This window comes from Saimiri boliviensis, chromosome 17 (assembly GCF_048565385.1).
Source record: "Saimiri boliviensis isolate mSaiBol1 chromosome 17, mSaiBol1.pri, whole genome shotgun sequence".
Taxonomy (NCBI): Eukaryota; Metazoa; Chordata; class Mammalia; order Primates; family Cebidae; genus Saimiri; species Saimiri boliviensis.
In genome coordinates, this window is record NC_133465.1 from 7993851 (window position 1) to 8013736 (window position 19886).

The following is a 19886-nucleotide window of genomic DNA, read 5'->3' on the forward strand; positions in this document are numbered from 1 at the left end:
GCTTCCAAACTGGAAGCGACAACAAAGACGTGGGAGGTTTCACTGCGCAGGCGTGCAGCTCCGGCAAGCTTTAGAATTCCACCGGGGGGGCGCGTCCAAAACGTGGTCCCCGACTGAGACTTATTTTACGCCACTAGAGCAGTGATGGGTAGCGTCAGAAAAAGCAGGGAGCTGCGGGCGGGCCAGCTTCGCCGCGGGAAAAGAGCGAGGCGGAGTGTCCGCGGCGCGCAGGCGCAACGAAAGTCAATGGCGGTCTGGAAAGACTGGCGGAAGCCAGCTTTGCAATATGGCGGCTGAGGCAGACGGAGCGCTTAAACGGCTGCTCGTGCCGATTCTTTTACCTGAGAAATGCTACGACCAACTTTTCGTTCAGTGGGACTTGCTTCACGGTGAGTTTTATTCAGCATCCGACCCAAGTCCTGCTCGAGCGACCGTGGATCCTTCTTAGTCCAAGGCTTGACCGGCGACTGATGGCAATTACTGCCGCCACGCCGAGCTGGGCGGAAGTCACTTCTGAGAGGGGCGGAAGTGTCTCGGGCTCCTTAGAGGGAGGTCGCCATAGTTGTGCCAGTGGGGAGGTCGCCGGGTGGAATTACGTTCTTTGTAGAGTTTGTGATTTAGCGACAATGAAAGACGAAAAGACTCAACTTCTATAAAACAAAATAAAAATCAAGTCAGGGCCGGTCGTGGTGGCTCACGCCTGTAATCCAGGCACTTTGGAGGCCAAGGCGGGCGGATCACCTGAGGTCGGGAGTTCAAGACCAGCCTGACCAACATGGTGAAACCCCGTCTTTAATTAAAAAAAAAAAGTCAAATCGTGCCAGCCTTTATTAGATCGCTAGCAGAATTAAAAAGCCCAGATGAATCGGGTCTTCATTGCACCCCCAAAGCCTCCACCACCCTGGTTGCTTTCTTTCCAGCCTCCTCATAGCCTGATTTCGGAATAATTTGCCTTCCTTCCTTTGTATTTATTATTTTTTTTGGAGACAAGAGTCTCACTCTTGCCCCGGCTGTAGTGCAGTGGCACGATCTAGGCCCACCACAACCTCCTCCTCCTGGGTTCAGGCGATTCTCTTGCCTCAGCCTCCTCAGTGGCTGGGATTACAGGCATGCGCCACCATGCCCCGCTAATTTCGTATTTTTAAGAGACACGGGGTTTCTCCATGTTGGTCAGGGTTGTCTCGAACTCCCAACCTCAGTTGACTGCCCGCCTCCGTCCTCCCAAAGTGCTGGGATTACAGGGGTGAGCCACCGCGCCCGGCCTGTCCTTCCTTATTCTGATTGTGAGACAGCTTCGCAAGAAGGCCCACCGTCAGGCTATTTGGGAAGCGTCAGTATGCCCCTGTCAGTTCATACTACCTGTCTTAAGTTCGTGGGGCACTTTGTTTTAGCCGCGTTTATGACCCGTGAGAGGCTGACTCCCGCTGACTCCTTAAGGGGCAGGCTTCAAGGCTAGAGAAGTTATGGATGGCCAGGGCATAAAAACTAGCCCTAGAAGGGTAAGGTTTAGTCCCTGAGTAGGGGCCAGGGACAGAGTATTCAAGAAAAAGTCGTATGGGCCAGGTGGGGTGGCTCATGCCTGTAATCCCAGCACTTTGGGAGCTGGAGGCGGGTTGATCACCTAAGGTCAGGAGTACCAGACCAGCCTGGCCAACATGGTGAAACCCTGTCTCTACTAAAAATACAAAACATTAGCTGGGCATGGTAGCGGGCACCTGTAATCCCCGCTACGCAGGAGGGCTGAGGCAGGAGAATCACTTGAAACCAGGAGCGGAGGTTGCAGTGAGTGGAGATCGCCACACCACTGCACTCCAGCCTGGGCAACAGACTGAGACTTTGTATCCAAATTAAAAAAAAAAGAGCCCTCCCTCTCTCCTGCCCTCGATCACTCCTTCACCCTCACAAAAAATTAAAAAATTAAAAATAAATGGCCGGGCTCGGTGGCTCAAGCCTGTAATCCCAGCACTTTGGGAGGCCGAGGCGGGTGGATCACAAGGTCGAGAGATCGAGACCATCCTGGTCAACATGGTGAAACCCCGTCTCTACTAAAAATACAAAAAAATTAGCTGGGCATGGTGGCACGTGCCTGTAATCCCAGCTACTCAGGAGGCTGAGGCAGGAGAACTGCCTGAACCCAGGAGGCGGAGGTTGCAGTGAGCCGAGATTGCGCCATTGCACTCCAGCCTGGGTAACAAGAGCGAAACTCCGTCTCAAAAAAAAAAAAAAAAAAAAAAAAAATTAAAAATAAATGATAGGAGGCCGGGCGCGGTGGCTCAAGCCTGTAATCCCAGCACTTTGGGAGGCCGAGGTGGGTGGATCATGAGGTCAAGAGATCGAGACTATCCTGGTCAACATGGTGAAACCCCGTCTCTACTAAAAATACAAAAAAGTAGCTGGGCATGGTGGCACATGCCTGTAATCCCAGCTACTCAGGAGGCTGAGGCAGGAGAATTGCCTGAACCCAGGAGGCAGAGGTTGCGGTGAGCCGAGATCGCGCCATTGCACTCCAGACTGGGTAACAAGAGCGAAACTCCATCTCAAAAAAAAAATAAATAAATAAATGATACGAAGACCTGTCTTTGGAGAAAGACGACATGTGAAATAAATGGGCCACCCATTGGCCCAGAGAAAATTCTTGGACATTTCTCAGCTTTTTTTTTTTTTTTTTTTTTGAGACAGAGTCACTCCATCACCAGGCACCAGGCTGGAGTGCAGTGGCATGACCTTGGCTCACTGCAACTGCTGCCTCCCGGGTTCAAGCAATTCTCCTGCCTCAGCCCCCCGAGTAGCTGGGATTACAGGGGCACGCCACCGCACCCAGCTAATTTTTTTGTATTTTTTTTTTTTTTTAGTAGAGATGGGGTTTCACCATGTTGGCCAGGATGGTCTCGATCTGTTGACCTCATGATCTGCCCGCCTTGGCCTCCCAAAGTGCTGGGATTACAGGCATGAGCCACCGCACCCGGCCTTTTTTTTTTCTGAGGTGGAGTTTCACTCTTGTTGTCCAGGCTGGAGTGCAATGACACAATCTCGGCCCACCGCAACCTCTCCCAGGTTCAAGGGATTCTCCTGCTTCAACTTCTCTTATGAGCAGCTGGGATTACAGGCGTGTGTCACCACACCTGGCTAATATTTGTATTTTTAGTAGAGACGGGGTTTCATCATGTTGGCCAGGCTGGTCTTGAACTCCTGACCTCAGGTGATCCACCCACCTCAGCCTCCCAAAGTGCTGGGATTACAGGTGTGAGCCACCACACCCAGCCTGTTTCTCACTTTTATACAGGGAAGCAATGGAGATTGTGAAGATCAAGCCAAGTCTGGACGTTAATTTATAGGGAATGTAAGATTGGATGTGGGGTGGGTAGGCACTGGAGAAAAGCTGTTTTGGAAAGTAATAGTCTGGGATCAGGCACAGTGGCTCGAGCCTGTAATTCCAGCACCTTGGGAGGCGGAGACAAGAGAATTGCTTGAACCCGAGAGGCAGAGGCTGCAGTGGGCTGAGATTGGGCCACTACACTCCAGCCTGGGGTACAGAGCAAGATGTCTCAAAAAAAAAAAAAAAAAAAGAGGTGGTTTGGAGCAAGAAGGACTAGACCTTTTTCCCTGCCCTTCGCCCCTCTTTCCCCAAGACAATGTAAGACCGAGGTGTGGGTAAGGGGGTCGGGGAGAGCCCACGGGAGTACTTCAAGCCTTCCTCTCGGTTTCACACATCTGCTGTCTGCTTACCCTTTCTTCTCTTCTCAGTTCCCTGCCTCAAGATTCTCCTCAGCAAAGGCCTGGGGCTGGGCATTGTGGCTGGGTCACTTCTAGGTATGTATCTTATTCCTGCTGTTTGGTTGGGGGCGGAGGTGCTAAGAGGCCATCTACTGTGTGGGTGTTGGTTCTGTAGCTGTTGTGTTGCATCCCAAAGAACAGAGCCTCCTCAGTCCTACTCTTCTCATCTTTTCCCCTAGTAAAGCTGCCGCAGGTGTTTAAAATCCTGGGAGCCAAGAGTGCTGAAGGTTTGAGCCTGCAGTCTGTAATGCTTGAGCTAGTGGCATTGACTGGGACCATGGTTTACAGCATCACTAACAACTTCCCATTCAGGTGAGGGGCCACCCATCCTCCCCGAGGGTAATACCCCAACTCTAATGGGGATTCAGGTGAAGGAGGTTACAGGGCAGGAAAGTGGCTGGGTGAGGTGGCTCACGCGTGTAATCCCAGCACTTTGGGGGCCAAGGTGGGTGGATCACCTGGGGTCGAGTTCGAAACCAGCCTGGCCAACATGGTGAAACCCCGTCTCTACTAAAAAAATATATATATATACAAAAATTAGCTGGGCATGGTAGTGCACGCCTGTAGTCCCAGCTACTCAGGAGGCTGAGGCAGGAGAATCACTTGAACCTGGGAGGCGGAGGTTGCAGTGAGCTGAGATCATGCCACTGCACTCCAGCCTGGGCAACAAGAATAAAACTTAAAAAAAAAAAAAAAAAATGCAGGGGGGCAAGGAAGTTTTAAGCCCTTTTAGAAACAGAATTATCACCAGTGGAGGTGACCTTGAGAAGGGGTGATCATCCCAAGAATGGCCAAGATTCAGAATGAGTCACTCACATGTGGGGACTGTAGAGAAGCCTGAACAGAGCATCGTGTCCCTGGATGGGCTATGGAGGCTTTCCCTGCCTCTTTCTAGGCCCCCATTTCTTCCTCCCAACTCTTGACTCTGCAGCTCTTGGGGTGAAGCCTTATTCCTGATGCTCCAGACGATCACCATCTGCTTCCTGGTCATGCACTACAGAGGACAGACTGTGAAAGGTGCTGGGGACTTACCAAGAGCAGGCTGCATGGTTCCTGGGCACTCTCGGACCTGGGAAAGCCCGATGATGTTGAGATTGACAAGGACTCCTGTCTCCCCACTCCTAGGTGTCGCTTTCCTGGCTTGCTACGGCCTGGTCTTGCTGGTGCTTCTCTCACCTCTGACGCCCTTGACTGTAGTCACCCTGCTCCAGGCCTCCAATGTGCCTGCTGTGGTGGTGGGAAGGGTGGGTATGAGGAGCAAGGGACAAGATGTGGGGTGGGTGGAGGGGGAGGGTCAAGGGGCGGACTGGAAGGTCAAAGTGTGGGGTGTTGGACTTGGAGCGGGGAAATTAGCGATGGCAGTGTGGGAAGGGCTCAGATGACAGAGCCAAAGGTCTCAACTCCTCCCCTAGCTTCTCCAGGCAGCCACCAACTACCACAATGGGCACACAGGCCAGCTCTCAGCCATCACAGTCTTCCTATTGTTTGGGGGCTCCCTGGCCCGAATCTTCACTTCCATTCAGGTGAGTGCAACATTATCTTTCTAGAAGGCACTAAAACCTTATCATCTTACATCTCCCAACTAAGGGAGAAAGCTGCCCCTGTCAGGAACCTTTGTCCATAAGGGAAACTTTTTTGAGTTATGCTGAAGGGTAACCCTGGCTCTGTCTCTTACGACCAGGAAACTGGAGACCCCCTGATGGCTGGAACCTTTGTGGTCTCCTCCCTCTGCAATGGCCTCATCGCTGCGCAGCTTCTCTTCTACTGGAATGCAAAGCCTCCCCACAAGCAGAAAAAGGCGCAGTAGAGCCAGCTGCTAGTCATTCCATTTCCACTCATTTACCCAACCTCAGGGTTCTCCCCATCTGAGCCAGCCTGCTGGTGTGACTTACTCATCCGCCATTCCTCTGCAGTGGCAGACTTCCTGAGCCAGGGTTTGCTTTTAGTGGCAACAAATGGTTGATGGATCTAGATCCTTAGAAAAGGAGAGAATGGGAGTAGCATCTTCCAAGCCAAAATTTTGACATTTGAGAGCTTTTCTAAGCCCTGTACATGTCCTATGAATCATTCAGCCAAGCCTCTTCCTCTAGCAGCAATTTCTGGCTGGTTAACCCTCTCCCTGGGCAAATGTTTTACCCTGGCCTCGAACCTCCCTACTTCCCTTCTGGCCCTACAAGAGAGCCTGGACAGCAGAGTGGAGGGAAGTGGGGGGCTGTGGCTGCTTCCCTCCCTCCCTCAGCCCGGCTGGGACTGCCTCCGAGACCCCAGTGCTGGGGGTGGGGGAAGGTGGACAGAGAATGACTCAGGCAGGGCCCCAGGGTGGGGTGAGGAGGTTCCTGCTCTGGCAGGTCTAGGCGGAAGGGAGTGGAGATGGGGCTGGTTCCTACTGCAGTGAGGGGAACACATGGGACAATAAAGACTGGAGACGCAGTTGAATAATACAAAACTGTGTTTAATACTACCAAAAATACAACTGTGTGCTGCTCTCCCTGGCTTCCATGGGAGGACTGCAGGCAGCCCCTGAACTGTAGTCCAATACAGGAAAGGGTCGGCCGCCTGGGGTAGGGAATGCTGCTGGTTTAAAAAAAGGAAGAGGAGGCTGATCTGGTGAGGGCTGCATCCATGAGGGTTAGAGGTGGGTTAGGGGCATGGGGGTACCAGAAAGGGGAGGGTTGTATGGAGTGGGAGAGCCTGGGGGCAGGTAGGGGACATAGGGGGGCAGCAGCTCCCCCTGGAGCCTAGGGTCACTCTGAGGGAGGGAGCACGGTGAGGGGGCCTCCAGTTTGCAGTGGGAAGAGCTGCAGAGAGAAACAAGAAGTTAGAGGGCACTTCCTGGATTGGAGGTGAGTCTGACCAGTTCTGTGCAGACAGGGTAGAGCTCGACACCCACCCAGCCCTGACTATGCAGCCCGCTCGGCGCAGCAGGCCCGGAAGCCGACCCGGCGATGGAGAGCCCGCGGCCCTGTTGGGACACGCTCGGGAGCAGGCTTGCGTGCTGCAGGGCCTTTTCCTCTTGGGGCGTCAGGCCAGGATGGGGCAGAATGGGCTTGGCCTCTCCTTACCCCGAGGGCTGGGAGAGGAAGTCGGGTCACGCACAGGCCAGCAGCAGGGGGGAAATGGGGCATCTAACTCGGACACAATTGCATCCAGGGGTCTGTCACCTGACCCTGCAGGGCTGCCACCTCCAGACTGAGGGAAACGCCCTCTGGGAGAACCCTGGCCCGCCCCACCCTATACTGGCCTCGGAGGTACTGGGGTCCGTGCACCCCACACCTTAGCCCGGAGTGGCCTCTGCTTGGGTGGGCTCCCGTCCTCCAGCATCCGCCCCCACCCAGGCTCCAGGACAGGGGCGCAAGGGCCTCCGACTTCAGCCCGCTTCCCAGGCACTCACCCATAGCTGCCAGGCAAGTAGGCTGTTGAGTAGTTGGGGGGTTTGTACCCAAAACCTCTGCTGGGTTGGGTGGTCGCGTACCCTGGCCCCCAGAGTGGGCCGCCGCTGGCCAGGCTGCCTCTTCCCTGTCCGCAGCGGGAAGGTCCGGCGCCCGCGCTCTTGGCCTTGCGCCGAGGCCGGTACTTGTAGTCGGGGTAGTCGCGCAGGTGCCGGGCGCGGAGCCGCTTGGCCTCCTCCACGAAGGGCCGCTTCTCGTCCTCGCCCAGCAACTTCCACTGCGCGCCCAGGCGCTTGGAGATCTCGGAGTTGTGCATCTTTGGGTTCTGCTGCGCCATCTGGCGGCGCTGAGCGGAGCTCCATACCATGAACGCGTTCATCGGCCGCTTCACCTTCTCCAGGGGTAGCACCCCAGGGACTGCGGGGCTCCCAGCACCCTCCCGCTCCTGGGGTCCCGAAGACGAGGAGGCAGCAGCCGTGGGAGCCGGAGGCTCCAGGCTCCAGGCCTGGTCCTGTGAGGAGCCCGGGAGCGCCATGGGTCGGGAGAAGCCTTAAGAGGACGTCCTGAATGCCCTCCCCTCAACGTGAAGCGTCGATCCTGAAAATGGAAGGGTCTTCCCAGTCTGGAGTCGTTGCCGAGGAACTTGGGTTTCTAAAAAGTATATTTCATCCCTAAAGTCCAGCGTTTAAACTGGAGCCTTTGCTTCCAACCAGTTCGGCACACTTTTAGGAGAGCTGAATGCCAAATCCGCTGTCTGGTGTCCCCGCACTGAAGTGGTGCTGCCCTGAGGCCTCCTGACTGGGGGGACCCCCGGTTCCTCTCCCCGGCCCGCAGCTGTGACCAGACCGACCTTCCGTGGAGGGGGTAAACCATAAAGCGCTTTGTGGTCTCCGGAGTTGCCGCAGCTGCCAAGCGCAGATGCCACAGACCTCTCCCACCTGGGCTCAGCTTTTGCGGCAGGCGGGCCAGACCTGGGAACAGCTTTTAAAGACTGACTCCGCCCCAGCCCCGCCCGGAAGACTGCCCTCCTTAAGGGCGCCAACATCCGCCGCCTGTAGATAAACCCAGGTGTCCTGTTTGTTCCAGCCCCCCACCCCTCAGGGTGCCACGCCCCCCACGCCCAAGACCTGCTGTCAGGCCTCCCAGCCCCTGGCTGTAATTGCCTCCCCTCCCTGAAGCAGTGGTAATTTAGAGCCAATTCTTTCCACAATGGGATCAAGCACAGGGGGATCAGGTGCCCTCAGGGCCGAGTTGTGCTGAGAGGAGCTTGGGAGCATCACCCCCCCACCACCACCACCCCAATCTCTTTCCTTGTGCCTATTGCTCTTCAAATTCCAGACCTGCCCCTGGGGCAAGAAAGGCTGAGGAGGGAGACGATTTTTGTTTCCTGAGTCATTCCAGCAGGTGCTTGGGCGGTGATTCAACCCCCTTCCCAAGTGAGAAAACTTAAGCCCTCCCAACCCCAATCCCTAAACCTAGATTTCTCCACTGCCATTGAATTATGGCAAGTTTTATCTTCAGTCTTCGAAGTCATGAAGGGGCAGCCAGGAAACCCAGGACAACTCCCCCACGTTGAGAGGTCTGTTTTGTGCCTGCTGAAGAAAAAGCTTAGAGCCAGATCAGAACACCAGCAAGGAAAGAAGGCTGGACACCAGGCTTTCAGAGGCTGCCATGAGGGAACCCTGCTCCCCACTCTGCCAAGGCCCAGCCCAAGCCCCAGGCTTCAGGTAATCGGATTAAGCAGCCTGCCTTGGCTCCCGGCTTCTAGCAGGAACAGCTCCAGCTCTGAGCAGCCCTGCCTAGCCTGTGCCATGACTCAGGGTATAGGAGTGGCCCAACTCCCTCTACCAGCAAACTTGGGGGAGGGGAGAAGCAATAAGGCACAAGACCCCCTCCTCTGGACCAGGAGCGAGTACCTGGACCTGGGGAGTTTAGGAATGTCAGAAATTCCCAGAAGTAAGACCATCTTTGGGACAAGAGACAATGAGAAGTCAGGTGTGGAGGAACAGAAAACAAGAGCCAGGGGCCAGGGCAGGTCAGTCCTAAAGAAACAGAGGGACCAAACTGGGGACAAAGGCGGCACAGGAGCCACAGAGCCATTTGGATTTTTTTTATTCTCTTTTTAAATACTGTACAGTGAAAAATAAATACGCCTTCTCATCCACCAGACAAGGTTGGTCCCCTCCCCCTGGGGACCTTGTCACCCCCCTTCATACACACCCCTGGTTCTACTCCAAAACCTTCCCCGTGCCTCCCACCCACTTATCTCTTACTATCCCCGTCTTCCACAGTGATGAGGCCCCAGAAATGGGGGGTACAGGATGGGAGGAGGGATAGCAGGGGAGGCCCCCTGAACGGTCAAATCTGGGTGGGTCAAGGAGCACCCCCCACCAACAGGTGGAGAATGGGGGTGTTCAGAGAGAGATTGGGGCATTAGAGGATAAAGGCACATCCAGTCTGATGGGGGAGAGAGGCTCCCCTTACCCTGGGGGTAGGGTGGACAAGAGGGAGGGGGTATGACCCTGTTACACACCCCTCCACTAGCTCCTGGAGGTTGGGGGGTACCCAAGCTGCTGTGCCACCCCCCTCCCCCCTAGATAAGAGCAGCTCCAGCGCAGGTCAGTTGGGCCTGTGAGGGCCATGGTGTTGGGCAGCAAGCGAGATGGAGAAGGGAGGGATGCAGGCTGGAGGTTTTATGAAACCCCATTCACCATACTACCCAACTCCAAGGGGGCAGAGAGCTCCCCATTCTCCGAGGGGCCCTTAGGATGCTTGCTGACAGAGTCACCCTGAGGGGCAAGTGGGAAAGAAAACAGAAAATCAAGCACATGGTGAGCAGAAACTCAGGTGGGTGACATTTCCTACCATCCAAGCACTCCTGGCATGTGGTGATCCAGAGATTGGCTCCTTGATCCCATGATCCATTCTCTCTTACTTGGGATCCAGAAAATGTGAACTACACATTCCTCTCTATCGCATTCAAAGTTGACACTATTCTAAACTCCATCAGACACAACTGCCTCTGCAATTCAATAACAGATTTCTTTCTTCTTTTGAGACGGAATTTTGCTCTTGTTGCCCAGGCTGGAGTGCAATGGCATAATCTCAGCTCACAGCAACTACCGCCTCCCCGGTTCAAGCCATTTTCCTGCCTCATCCTCCCGAGTAGCTGGGATTACAGGCATGCACCACCACACCCAGCTAATTTTGTATTTTTTAGTAGAGATGGGGTTTCTCCATGTTGGTCAGGCTGGTCTTGAACTCCCGCCCTCAGGTGATCCACCCACCTCAGCCTCCCAAAGTGCTGGGATTACAGGCATGAGCCACCGCCCCCAGCCTCGGTAAGAGATTTCTTTGTGAAATTTTGTGTGCCCCCTGCCCCATAATAACGAAGGATAGGGTAAACCACATCTTGCCTGCCTACCTTCTGTCCTGAAAGAGAGTCCTCTGAGGGTTTAGTGCGTTCCAGTGGTGGCCGCTGGCGGCTCTGAGACTCTGCTCGTGAGATATAGTCAGCCACAGTCACTGGGGAAGGCAGGACATTAAGACTTTGAGATGGTTTTCGATGAAAATTACAAAAGAAAAAAAAAAAAAAGACTTTGAGATGGAATTCTGGTAGCCAGCCCAAGATACCCACTGAACCCGAACCCCTCATTTTCACAGGGTAGGAAGTATCCCATTCTCTCAGCTCTGAGGAAGGATTTTGGTGTCCAAAGTTGGCTGACCTGGTTGGCGGTCTCCACTGATAGAACCATCAGTCCGATTACCACGGTTACGGCGGCGGCGACTGCGGTTACGACGTTGGGGTCTTGATTCATCTTCTGTAGGGTAGGGAAAAACCAGAGTCACACATCCAACCTCCCACCCTTGATTCTTACCCATCTCTAATATTCCAGACCCCAGGCACACCCTCACCCAGGCCATTCTCTGTCATGTTGGGCCCATCTGATTCCAGGCCTCCATCTATGACGGTCCTGTCTTCATCAGTGCGGCGGCGGCGGGAGCGGCGGCGCCTGGCACTTGCTGGGGGGGGTTCTCCAGGCTCTGAATCAACCGGGGGCTCTGGTTCAGATGTGTCCAATAGGCTGTAGGGATTACTGTCTGGATCCTTCAGAACTGGTCAGATACAGAAGAGGAGTTGGCAGTCAGGTACCCATCATCTTTCCTTTTGGCCCATATTCATGAACACAGCTGTCTGGTACCTGAGCTAATAGATGAAGAATTATATCTTGAAGTGGGCCGGGGGGCAGGTGGGGGTCCCCTTCCACGTCCCCCAATCGGCCGCCTCCGGCTTTCTTCCCCTCGGGTTGGGGGATCCCTGTCGCCAGGCCCAGCTCGGTTGGGCTCCTCTCTCTTCTCTGACTCAGTCTCAGAAGCTGTAGACACATCTGAGCTGGGACCTGAAGAACACGGTGTTGTTTATTCAGGGTCGTTCATCCCACTCCAAGATCCATCACATTCCTCAAGCTGGAATAATTCTCCCTCTTACTCACAAGCCCCCCAGCCAATCACCTCTTCATCATCTCCATTACAGATTTCCCCAAACTTCCATCCAGACCTCTGCCCCTACCCACAAGCCCTGCCACTCCTTGCCTCCTGTTCCCATAGCTGTCTCACCATAGGCAGGACCGCCTGTCCTCCGGCCACGGCCCCGGCCCCCATAGCTGCCCCCGTAGGTTCGAGTCGCATGGAGGGAGGAGGAGGAGCTCTCATCAGTGCTATATCCAGCCTTGTCACTGCCACCGCTGCCCCGCCCACTCCCAGGAGGTCGAAAGCCCAGTCCAATCTGCCGAAGCTGCTCATCAATTTGCAGCCTTTCCAAGCGAAGCTGCTCTACCTCCTGGTTGGGTAGAAGATGTGGGAAGGAGAAATAAAATCAGTGCCTTTCTTCATGCTTCTCCACCCTAACTGTCCCTTCTATATCTAATCTCTCAGGAATATAAGGAGAAGGAAGATAACTGGCTAAACAAGGAAGCCCCAAATTTCCATAAATGTTTTCTGTTCTACACAGAGAAACAGGGCACCAAAACTCCTGAGTTTATCCCCACAGCAGTCTGAGTCCCCTTTCCACCCCCAGCGCTTTCCTCTCCTGGCCTGGGTACCTGCAGGTAGGAGAGGTGATACTCCAGCAGAGCCTGGGCATTGCTGATGTTCTCTCGGGTGCCAACAAAGATGAAGGGAACCATTCCCTGGAGAGCAGAGGGCAGAAACGATGGATCAGAAAGGAAAATGAAATGGAAGGATTGACCCTGCCCAGTCTCCAAGGGGAGCCTGCCCAGTGGAATCATTCTGGGCTCTAAATCTACTAGGGTTAAACAAGTTTCCTATTCCACCTCTCAAAGAACAATCCCTGCCCTCAGAGGACAATCCCATTTACTTCTGGAAACCAATTTCTATGCCCAGTTGTCCCGTACCCATACCTCCTCCCTGGGGTTCTTCTTGTCATTATCACCTTCCACTCGAACCCTCACCACACCAGATTTATCCACAATCTCCTGGATCACTTTCCCGTTCTTTCCAATCACTTTGCCTGGAATAGGTAAAGGAGGAATTAAACATTTTTTTTGTTGTTGTTGTTGAGGAAATAAGAATTAAGCTGATAAAACGTCTTCCAGCCTCATTTTCTTTCTCCATATGAGCTCCATTTACTTCATTCTCCTGCTTCTAGGTTTCTGATGTGCTTTTACAGGACAAAATATTACAATCCCTAGAAATCTATTCTTTGATTTTTATCAGTCCCATTGCAGACTGTTATTCTCTATCCTTGTGAAATTGGGAGTCCATAGGGAGGTGCCAATCCCTGGATACAAGCTCAGAATCACTGTAGAGAATCTTGATTCTGACCTCTAACTGTATATACACACCACCAACTCACCAACCAGGTTCCTGGGCACTTGCACTGAGTCCTCAGAAAACTCAAGGTAGCTTCGGGCCTGTCGGCAAGCCTCAGGAGTCTAAAGGAAGAACAGTGGGGAGTTGTTACTGCATCAGAAGACCACCTGGGAGCAGTGGCTCATTCCTGTAATCCCAGCACTTTGGGAGGCTCAGGCAGGTGGATGAGTTGAGGTCAGAAGTTCAAGACCAGTATGGGTGATATGGTGAAACCCCATCTCTACTAAAAATACAAAAATCAGCCAAGGGCTCACATCTGTAATCCCAGCTACTCAGGAGGCTGAGGCAGGAGAATTTCTTGAACACAGGAGGCAGATGTTGCAATAAATTGAGATTGCAGGCCAGGTATAGTGGCTCACTCCTGTAATCCCAGCACTTTCAGAGGCCAAGGTGGGTGGATCACCTGAGGTCAGGAGTTCAAGACCAGCCTGGCTAACATGATGAAACCCCATCTCTACTAAAAACACAAAACTTAGCTGGCTATGGTGACTCATGCCTGTAATCCCAGCTACTCGGGAGGCTGAGGCAGAAGAATTGCTTGAACCCAGGAGGCAGATGTTGCAGTGAGCCAAGATCATACCACTGCACTCCAGCCTAAGAAACAAAAGTGAAACTCCGTCTCAAAAAAAAAAAAAAAATTGCACCACTGCACTCCAGCCTGGACAACAGAGTGAGTTAGACTCTGTCTCAAAAACAAAATTAATTAAACAAATTAAATAAAAACTTCAAAAAACAAAACATGGTGAAACCCCGTCTCTACTAAAAACACAAAACTTAGCCGGGCATGGTGGTGCATGCCTGTAGTCCCAGCTACTTGAGAGGCTGAGGCAAAAGAATTGCTTGAACCTCGGAGGCAGAGGTTGCAGTGAGCCAAGATTGTGCCACTGTACTCCAGCCTAGGTGACAGAGTAAGACTCTGTCTACAAAAAAAAAACAAACAGGCCGGGCGCGGTGGCTCAAGCTTGTAATCCCAGCACTTTGGGAGGCCGAGGCGGGTGGAGGCCGAGGCGGGTGGATCACGAGGTCGAGAGATCGAGACCATCCTGGTCAACATGGTGAAACCCCGTCTCTACTAAAAATACAAAAAATTAGCTGGGCATGGTGGCACGTGCCTGTAATCCCAGCTACTTAGGAGGCTGAGGCAGGAGAATTGCCTGAACCCAGGAGGCGGAGGTTGCGGTGAGCCGAGATCGCGCCATTGCACTCCAGCCTGGGTAACGAGTGAACGAAACTCCGTCTCAAAAAAAAAAAAAACAGAGGACCTTGGCCAGGCACAGTGGCTGACACCTGTAATCTCAACAATTTGGGAGGCCAAGAAGGGAGGACTGCTTGAGGCCAAGAGTTAAGACCAACTTGGGCAACAAAGAGATCTGGTCTTTTTTTTTTTTGAGATGGAGTTTCACTCTTATCACCCAGGCTGGAGTGCAGTGGTGTGATTGGAGTGCAATGGCGCAATCTCAGTTCACTGAAACCTCTGCCTCCTGGGTTCAAGCGATTCTCCTGCCTCAGCCTCCCGAGTAGCTGGGACTACAGGCATGTGCCACCACGCCCAGCTAATTTTTTGTACTTTTTTTTTTTAGATGGGGTCTCACTCTGTTGCCCAGGCTGGGGTGCAGTGGTGCAATCTCAGCTCACTGCAACCACTGCCTCTCAGGTTCAAGCGATTCTCCTGACTCAGCCTCCCAAGTAGCTGGGACTCCAGGCATGCGACATCACACCCAGCTAGTTTTTTGTATTTTTAGTAGAGACGGGGTTTCACTATATTGGCCAGGCGTATCTTGAACTCCTGACCTTGTGATCCACCTGCCTCAGCCTCCCAAAGTGCTGGGATTACAGGTGTGAACCACTACACCCGGCTATTTTTTGTATTTTCAGTAGAGATGGAGTTTCTCCATGTTGGTCAGGCTAGCCTTGAACTCCCAACCTCAGATGATCTGCCTGCCTCGGCCTCCCAAAGTGCAAGGATTATAGGTATGAACCAATGTGCCCGGCCTATTTTTTTTTTTTCTTTTCTATTTTTTGGTCTCACTCTATTGACTTTGTTGCCCAGGTTGTTTCAGTGGCACCATCACAGTGCACAGCAGCCTCAACTTCACAGGCTCAAGTGATTCCTCTGCCTTGGCCTCCCAAGTAGCCAAGTAGCTGGGGCCACGAGTGCATGCCACCATGCTCAGTTAATGTTTTTTGGTTTTTTGTGGTTTTGGGGGGGAGGGTAAAGACAGGGTCTCTCTATGTTGCCCAGATTGGTCTCAAACTCCTGGGCTGAAGTGACTCTCCCTTCCATCTTCCCACTTCAGCCTTCTGAGTAGCTGGGACTATAGGTATGCACCACCACTTCCAGGTAATTTAAAAATTTTTATAGAGACTGGGTCTCACTATATTGTACAGGCTGGTCTCAAACTCCTAGGCTCAAGTGATCCTCCTACTTTGACCTCCTAAGGTGCTGGGATTACAGGTGTGAGCCACTGTGCCCAGCCTGAGGCTTGCTTTCTACTTTGGCCTCTCTTCCCTCTATTCCCTAAGAGACCCAGAATAAAGAGATCCTTTGCTGACCTCCCCATAGATGCGGAAAGTGCAAGTCTCTTCACCCAACTCAATGGCCGTCACTCCAGGTACTTTTCGGGCCTGCTGGATGTTGGCACCATGAGTCCCGATTGCCAGTCCCATCAGGTCCTCTCGAACTGTGAACTCCTCCTGGAAGGCTGCTGCCAACTGCTTGCTTGTCTGAAAGGAAAAGTCACTGTAGGAAGCATGGTGGTAGAATCTCAGAACACAGTCCCAGGCACATGACCCTTTGCATAACTTAAATAAGGAAAAATGTATGATATGAATAGAAAACCAAAACCACTCTAGAGTCTGCTGACCACCAGGACCTATGTGGAAAGGTCAGGAACTTCTTTTTTTTTTTTTGAGATGGAGCCTCGCTCTGTCGCCCAGGCTGGATGGATTACAGTGGTTCCATCTCGTGGATGACCTCAGGTGATCCACCCACCTCAGCCTCCCAAAGTGCGGGATTACAGGCGTGAGCCACCACACCCCACCAAGGTCAGGAACTTTTAATAACACTCCTTCCTTCCAAATACCATTGGTTTTAGGGGGAGGGAAGGTAATGAGGGCAGAGTTTGGACTGGGACCCACCAAAGTTCTAGATCTGGCCCTAACAAATACCTGTGTATGTGATCTTAAACAAAACACACTCTGCCTCTGGTGTCATCTGCTAAGTGATTATATCCAATTTATCTTATTCTCAAAACTAGCAAGAGGATTAGACATGGCTGTTGTGAAAGTACTTCTCACAAGGTACATGCAAATGTAAGGAACTCTTACCTTAACCAAATGAGTATTAACTCATCCCCAAATAAAACCTACCAACTTAAGTAAAAAGCAACAGGTTAAGAAAAACAGAAAACATGCCTATACAACACCATACTTTCACTTCATTTCTCAATCAGTCCTTAGAGGAATCCCTGGGTTCAGGGGCAGGAAGACAGGAAAGGTTTTAGAAGACTGAATCCCGGGCCGGACGCGGTGGCTCAGCCTGTAATCCCAGCACTTTGGGAGGCTGAGGCGGGTGGATCACGAGGTCAAGAGATCGAGACCATCCCGGTCAACATGGTGAAACCCCGTCTCTACTAAAAATACAAAAAATTAGCTGGGCATGGTGGCGTGTGCCTGTAATCCCAGCTACTCAGGAGGCTGAGGCAGGAGAATTGCCTGAACCCAGGAGGCGGAGGTTGCGATGAGCCGAGATCGCGCCATTGCACTCCACCCTGGGGTAACAAGAGCGAAACTCCGTCTCAAAAAAAAAAAGACTGAATCCCATGTTGTAAGCCAGGCGTCCCCAAACTACAGCCCTCGGGCCACCTTCGGCCCCCTGAGGCCATTTATCCAGCCCCCCGCCACACTTCAGGAAGGGGCACCTCTTTCATTGGTGGTCAGTGAGAGGAGCACAGTGTGTGGCGGCCCTCCAACGGTCTGAGAGACAGTGAACTGGCCCCCTGTGTAAGAAGTTTGGGGACGCCTGTTGTAAGCACCAAATAGAAAAAATATTTGGGCTGAGTGCGGTGGCCCACACCTATAATCCCAGCACTTTATGAGGCTAAGGCAGGCGGATCACCTGAGGTTGGGAGTTCAAGACCAGTCCGACCAACATGGAGAAACCCAGTCTCTACTAAAAATACAAAATTATCTAGGTGTGGTGGCACATGCCTGTAATCCAAGTTACTCGGGAGGCTGAGGCAAGAGAATCACTTGAACCTGGGAGGCAGAGGTTGTGGTGAGCCAAGATCGCGTGACTGCACTCTAGCCTGTGCAACAAGAGCAAAACTCCATCTCAAAAAAAAAAAAAAAAAGAGGCCGGGCATAGTGGCTCATGCCTGTAATCCCAGCACTTTGGGAGGCCAAGGCAGGTGAATCACCTAAGGTTAGGAGTTTCAGACCAGCCTGACCAACATGGAGAAACCCCGTCTCTACTAAAAATACAAAACTAATGCCAGGCACGGTGGCTCAAGCCTGTAATCCCAGCACTTTGGGAGGCCAAGGCGGGTGGATCACAAGGTCAAGAGATGGAGACCATCCTGGTCAACATGGTGAAACCCCGTCTCTACTAAAAATACAAAAAATTTGCTGGGCATGGTGGCGCGTGCCTGTAATCCCAGCTACTCAGGAGGCTGAGGCAGGAGAATTGCCTGAACCCAGGAGGCGGAGGTTGCGGTGAGCCGAGATCGCGCCATTGCACTCCAGCCTGGGTAACAAGAGCGAAACTCCGTCTCAAAAAAAAAAAAAGAAAGAAAGAAAAAAACTAGTTGGGCATGGTGGCACATGCCTATAATCCCAGCTACTTGGGAGGCTGAGGCAAGAGAATCGTTTGAACCTGGGAGGCAGAGGTTGCGGTGAGCCGAGACTGCATCATTGCATTCTAGCCTGAGCAACAAGAGCAAAACTCCATCTTAAAAACAAACAAACAAACAAACAAAAACCTGAAAGGAGACATTCCTAGATTGCAATACACTACTTCTACTTCCAAGTTGGACAGGACTGAATTATAGCAAGGATTTGCACCAGGCAAGAAGAAAAAGTTGGAAAAAGAAACTAAGTTGAGGCCAGGCGCAGTGGCTTATGCCTGTAATCCCAGCACTTTGGGAGGCCAAGGCAGGCGGATCACGAGGTCACGAGATCGAGACCATCCTGGCCAATATGGTGAAACCCGGTCTCTACTAAAGAATACAAAAAAAATGAGCTGGGCGTGGTGGCGTGCACCTGTACTCCCAGTTATTCAGGAGGCTGAGGCAGGAGAATTGCTTGAACCTGAGAGGCGGAAGTTGCAGTGAGCCAAGATCACACCACTGCACTCCAGCCTGGCACCTGGCTACAGAGCGAGACCCTGTCTCCAAAAAAAATAAATAAATAAGGCCGGGTGCGGTGGCTCAAGCCTGTAATCCCAGCACTTTGGGAGGCCGAGGCGGGTGGATCACGAGGTCGAGAGATCGAGACCATCCTGGTGAAACCCTGTCTCTACTAAAAATACAAAAAATTAGCTGGGCATGGTGGCGCGTGCCTGTAATCCCAGCTACTCAGCAGGCTGAGGCAGGAGAATTGCCCGAACCCAGGAGGCGGAGGTTGCGGTGAGCCTAGATCGCGCCATTGCACTCCAGCCTGGGTAACAAGAGCGAAACTCCGTCTCAAAAAATAAATAAATAAATAAATAATAATAAAATGAAAGACACTAAGTTGAGTTGCTGCCTTAGGAAGGGAGGAGAAGAGATCTACAATGATTTATAAGCATCTTCTAGATAAGCTCACAGAGCGCTGGGTTTTCTTTTTCTTTTCTTTCTTTTTTTTTTTTTTTTTTTGAGATGGGGTATGTCACCCAGGCTGAAGTTCACTGGCACAATCTCCCCTCACTGCAATTTCCGCCTCCCAGGTTCAAGTGATTCTCCTGCCTCAGCCTCTCAAGTAGCTGGAATTACAGGCAAGTGACACCATTTCCAGCTAATTTTTATATTTTTAGTACAGACAAGGTTTCACCATGTTGGCCACACTGGTCTCAAACTCCTGACCTCAACCGATCTGCCCGCCTTGGCCTCCCAATGTGCTGAGATTACAGGCTCCCGTGAGCCACACGCCTAGCCACAAGATCTCAAAAAACAAGGACATGGGACCAGCACTGTGGCTCACGCTTGTAATCTCAGCACATTGGGAGGCCAAAGTGGGTAGACCACTTGAGGTCAAAAGTTTGAGACCAGCGTGGCCAATGTGGTGAAACTCTGACTCTACTAAAATTACAAATATTAGCTGGGCATGGTGGCATATGCGTGTAATCCCAGCTACTTGGGAGGCTGAGGGAGGAGAACTGCTTGAGCCCGGGAGACGGAGACTGCAGTTAGCCGAGATCACACCACTGCACTCCAGCCTAGGCAACAGAGCGAGACTCCGTTCACAAAAAAAAAAAAAAAAATTCAGCTGAGCCTGGTGGTGAGTGCTTGTAATCCCACTACTCGGGAGGCTGAGTTAGGAGAATCACTTGAACCTGAGAGATGGAGGTTGCAGTGAGCCGAGATCATGCCATTGCACTCCAGCCTGGCAACAAGAGCAAAACTCTGGGGAAAAAACAACAACAACAAATACATGTCCCTGTTTCTTTCTTTTTTTTTTGTAGATACAGGGTTTTACCAAGTTGGCCTGGATTGTCCTGATCTCCTGACCTCATGATCTGCCCACCTTGGCCTCCCAAAGTGCTGGGATTACAGGCGTGAGCCACCATGCCCGGCCTCACATGTCCCTGTTCTTAAATCTTTGTGGCTGGGTGTAGTGTGGGTCATGCCTGTAATT

The 19886-nt window shown here is 52.2% G+C and overlaps 3 protein-coding genes across 3 annotated transcripts in view; 1 reads left to right on the forward strand and 2 right to left on the reverse strand.

The window, feature by feature from the left end:
• Positions 1–204: 204 nt before the first annotated feature.
• On the forward strand, positions 205–6247 carry MPDU1 (mannose-P-dolichol utilization defect 1). Its single transcript, XM_039476033.2, has 7 exons — positions 205–389; positions 3745–3810; positions 3954–4086; positions 4706–4791; positions 4900–5018; positions 5187–5297; positions 5456–6247. Exons 1-7 carry the CDS (start codon positions 287–289, stop codon positions 5579–5581), a joined length of 744 nt encoding a protein of 247 aa, XP_039331967.1. The 5' UTR covers positions 205–286; the 3' UTR covers positions 5582–6247.
• Positions 6248–6318: 71 nt separating this feature from the next.
• SOX15 (SRY-box transcription factor 15) lies at positions 6319–9152 on the reverse strand. The gene is made up of 2 exons (XM_003929182.4): positions 7166–9152; positions 6319–6572 (listed from the first exon to the last, which is right to left on the reverse strand). Exons 1-2 carry the CDS (start codon positions 7696–7698, stop codon positions 6404–6406), a joined length of 702 nt encoding a protein of 233 aa, XP_003929231.2. The 5' UTR covers positions 7699–9152; the 3' UTR covers positions 6319–6403.
• A 106-nt stretch (positions 9153–9258) lies between these two features.
• The window catches only part of FXR2 (FMR1 autosomal homolog 2), a 32967-nt gene continuing 22339 nt past the window's right edge, over positions 9259–19886 (reverse strand). Inside the window, exons 8-17 of the mRNA XM_010339796.3 lie at positions 15609–15779; positions 13039–13117; positions 12584–12693; positions 12266–12352; positions 11781–12003; positions 11366–11563; positions 11079–11279; positions 10889–10984; positions 10588–10688; positions 9259–9952 (exon numbers count right to left, since the gene is read on the reverse strand). Of these exons, the coding sequence (XP_010338098.2) occupies positions 9857–9952; positions 10588–10688; positions 10889–10984; positions 11079–11279; positions 11366–11563; positions 11781–12003; positions 12266–12352; positions 12584–12693; positions 13039–13117; positions 15609–15779 (1362 nt within the window). The 3' untranslated portion in view covers positions 9259–9856. The remainder of the gene's footprint in view (positions 9953–10587; positions 10689–10888; positions 10985–11078; positions 11280–11365; positions 11564–11780; positions 12004–12265; positions 12353–12583; positions 12694–13038; positions 13118–15608; positions 15780–19886) is intronic.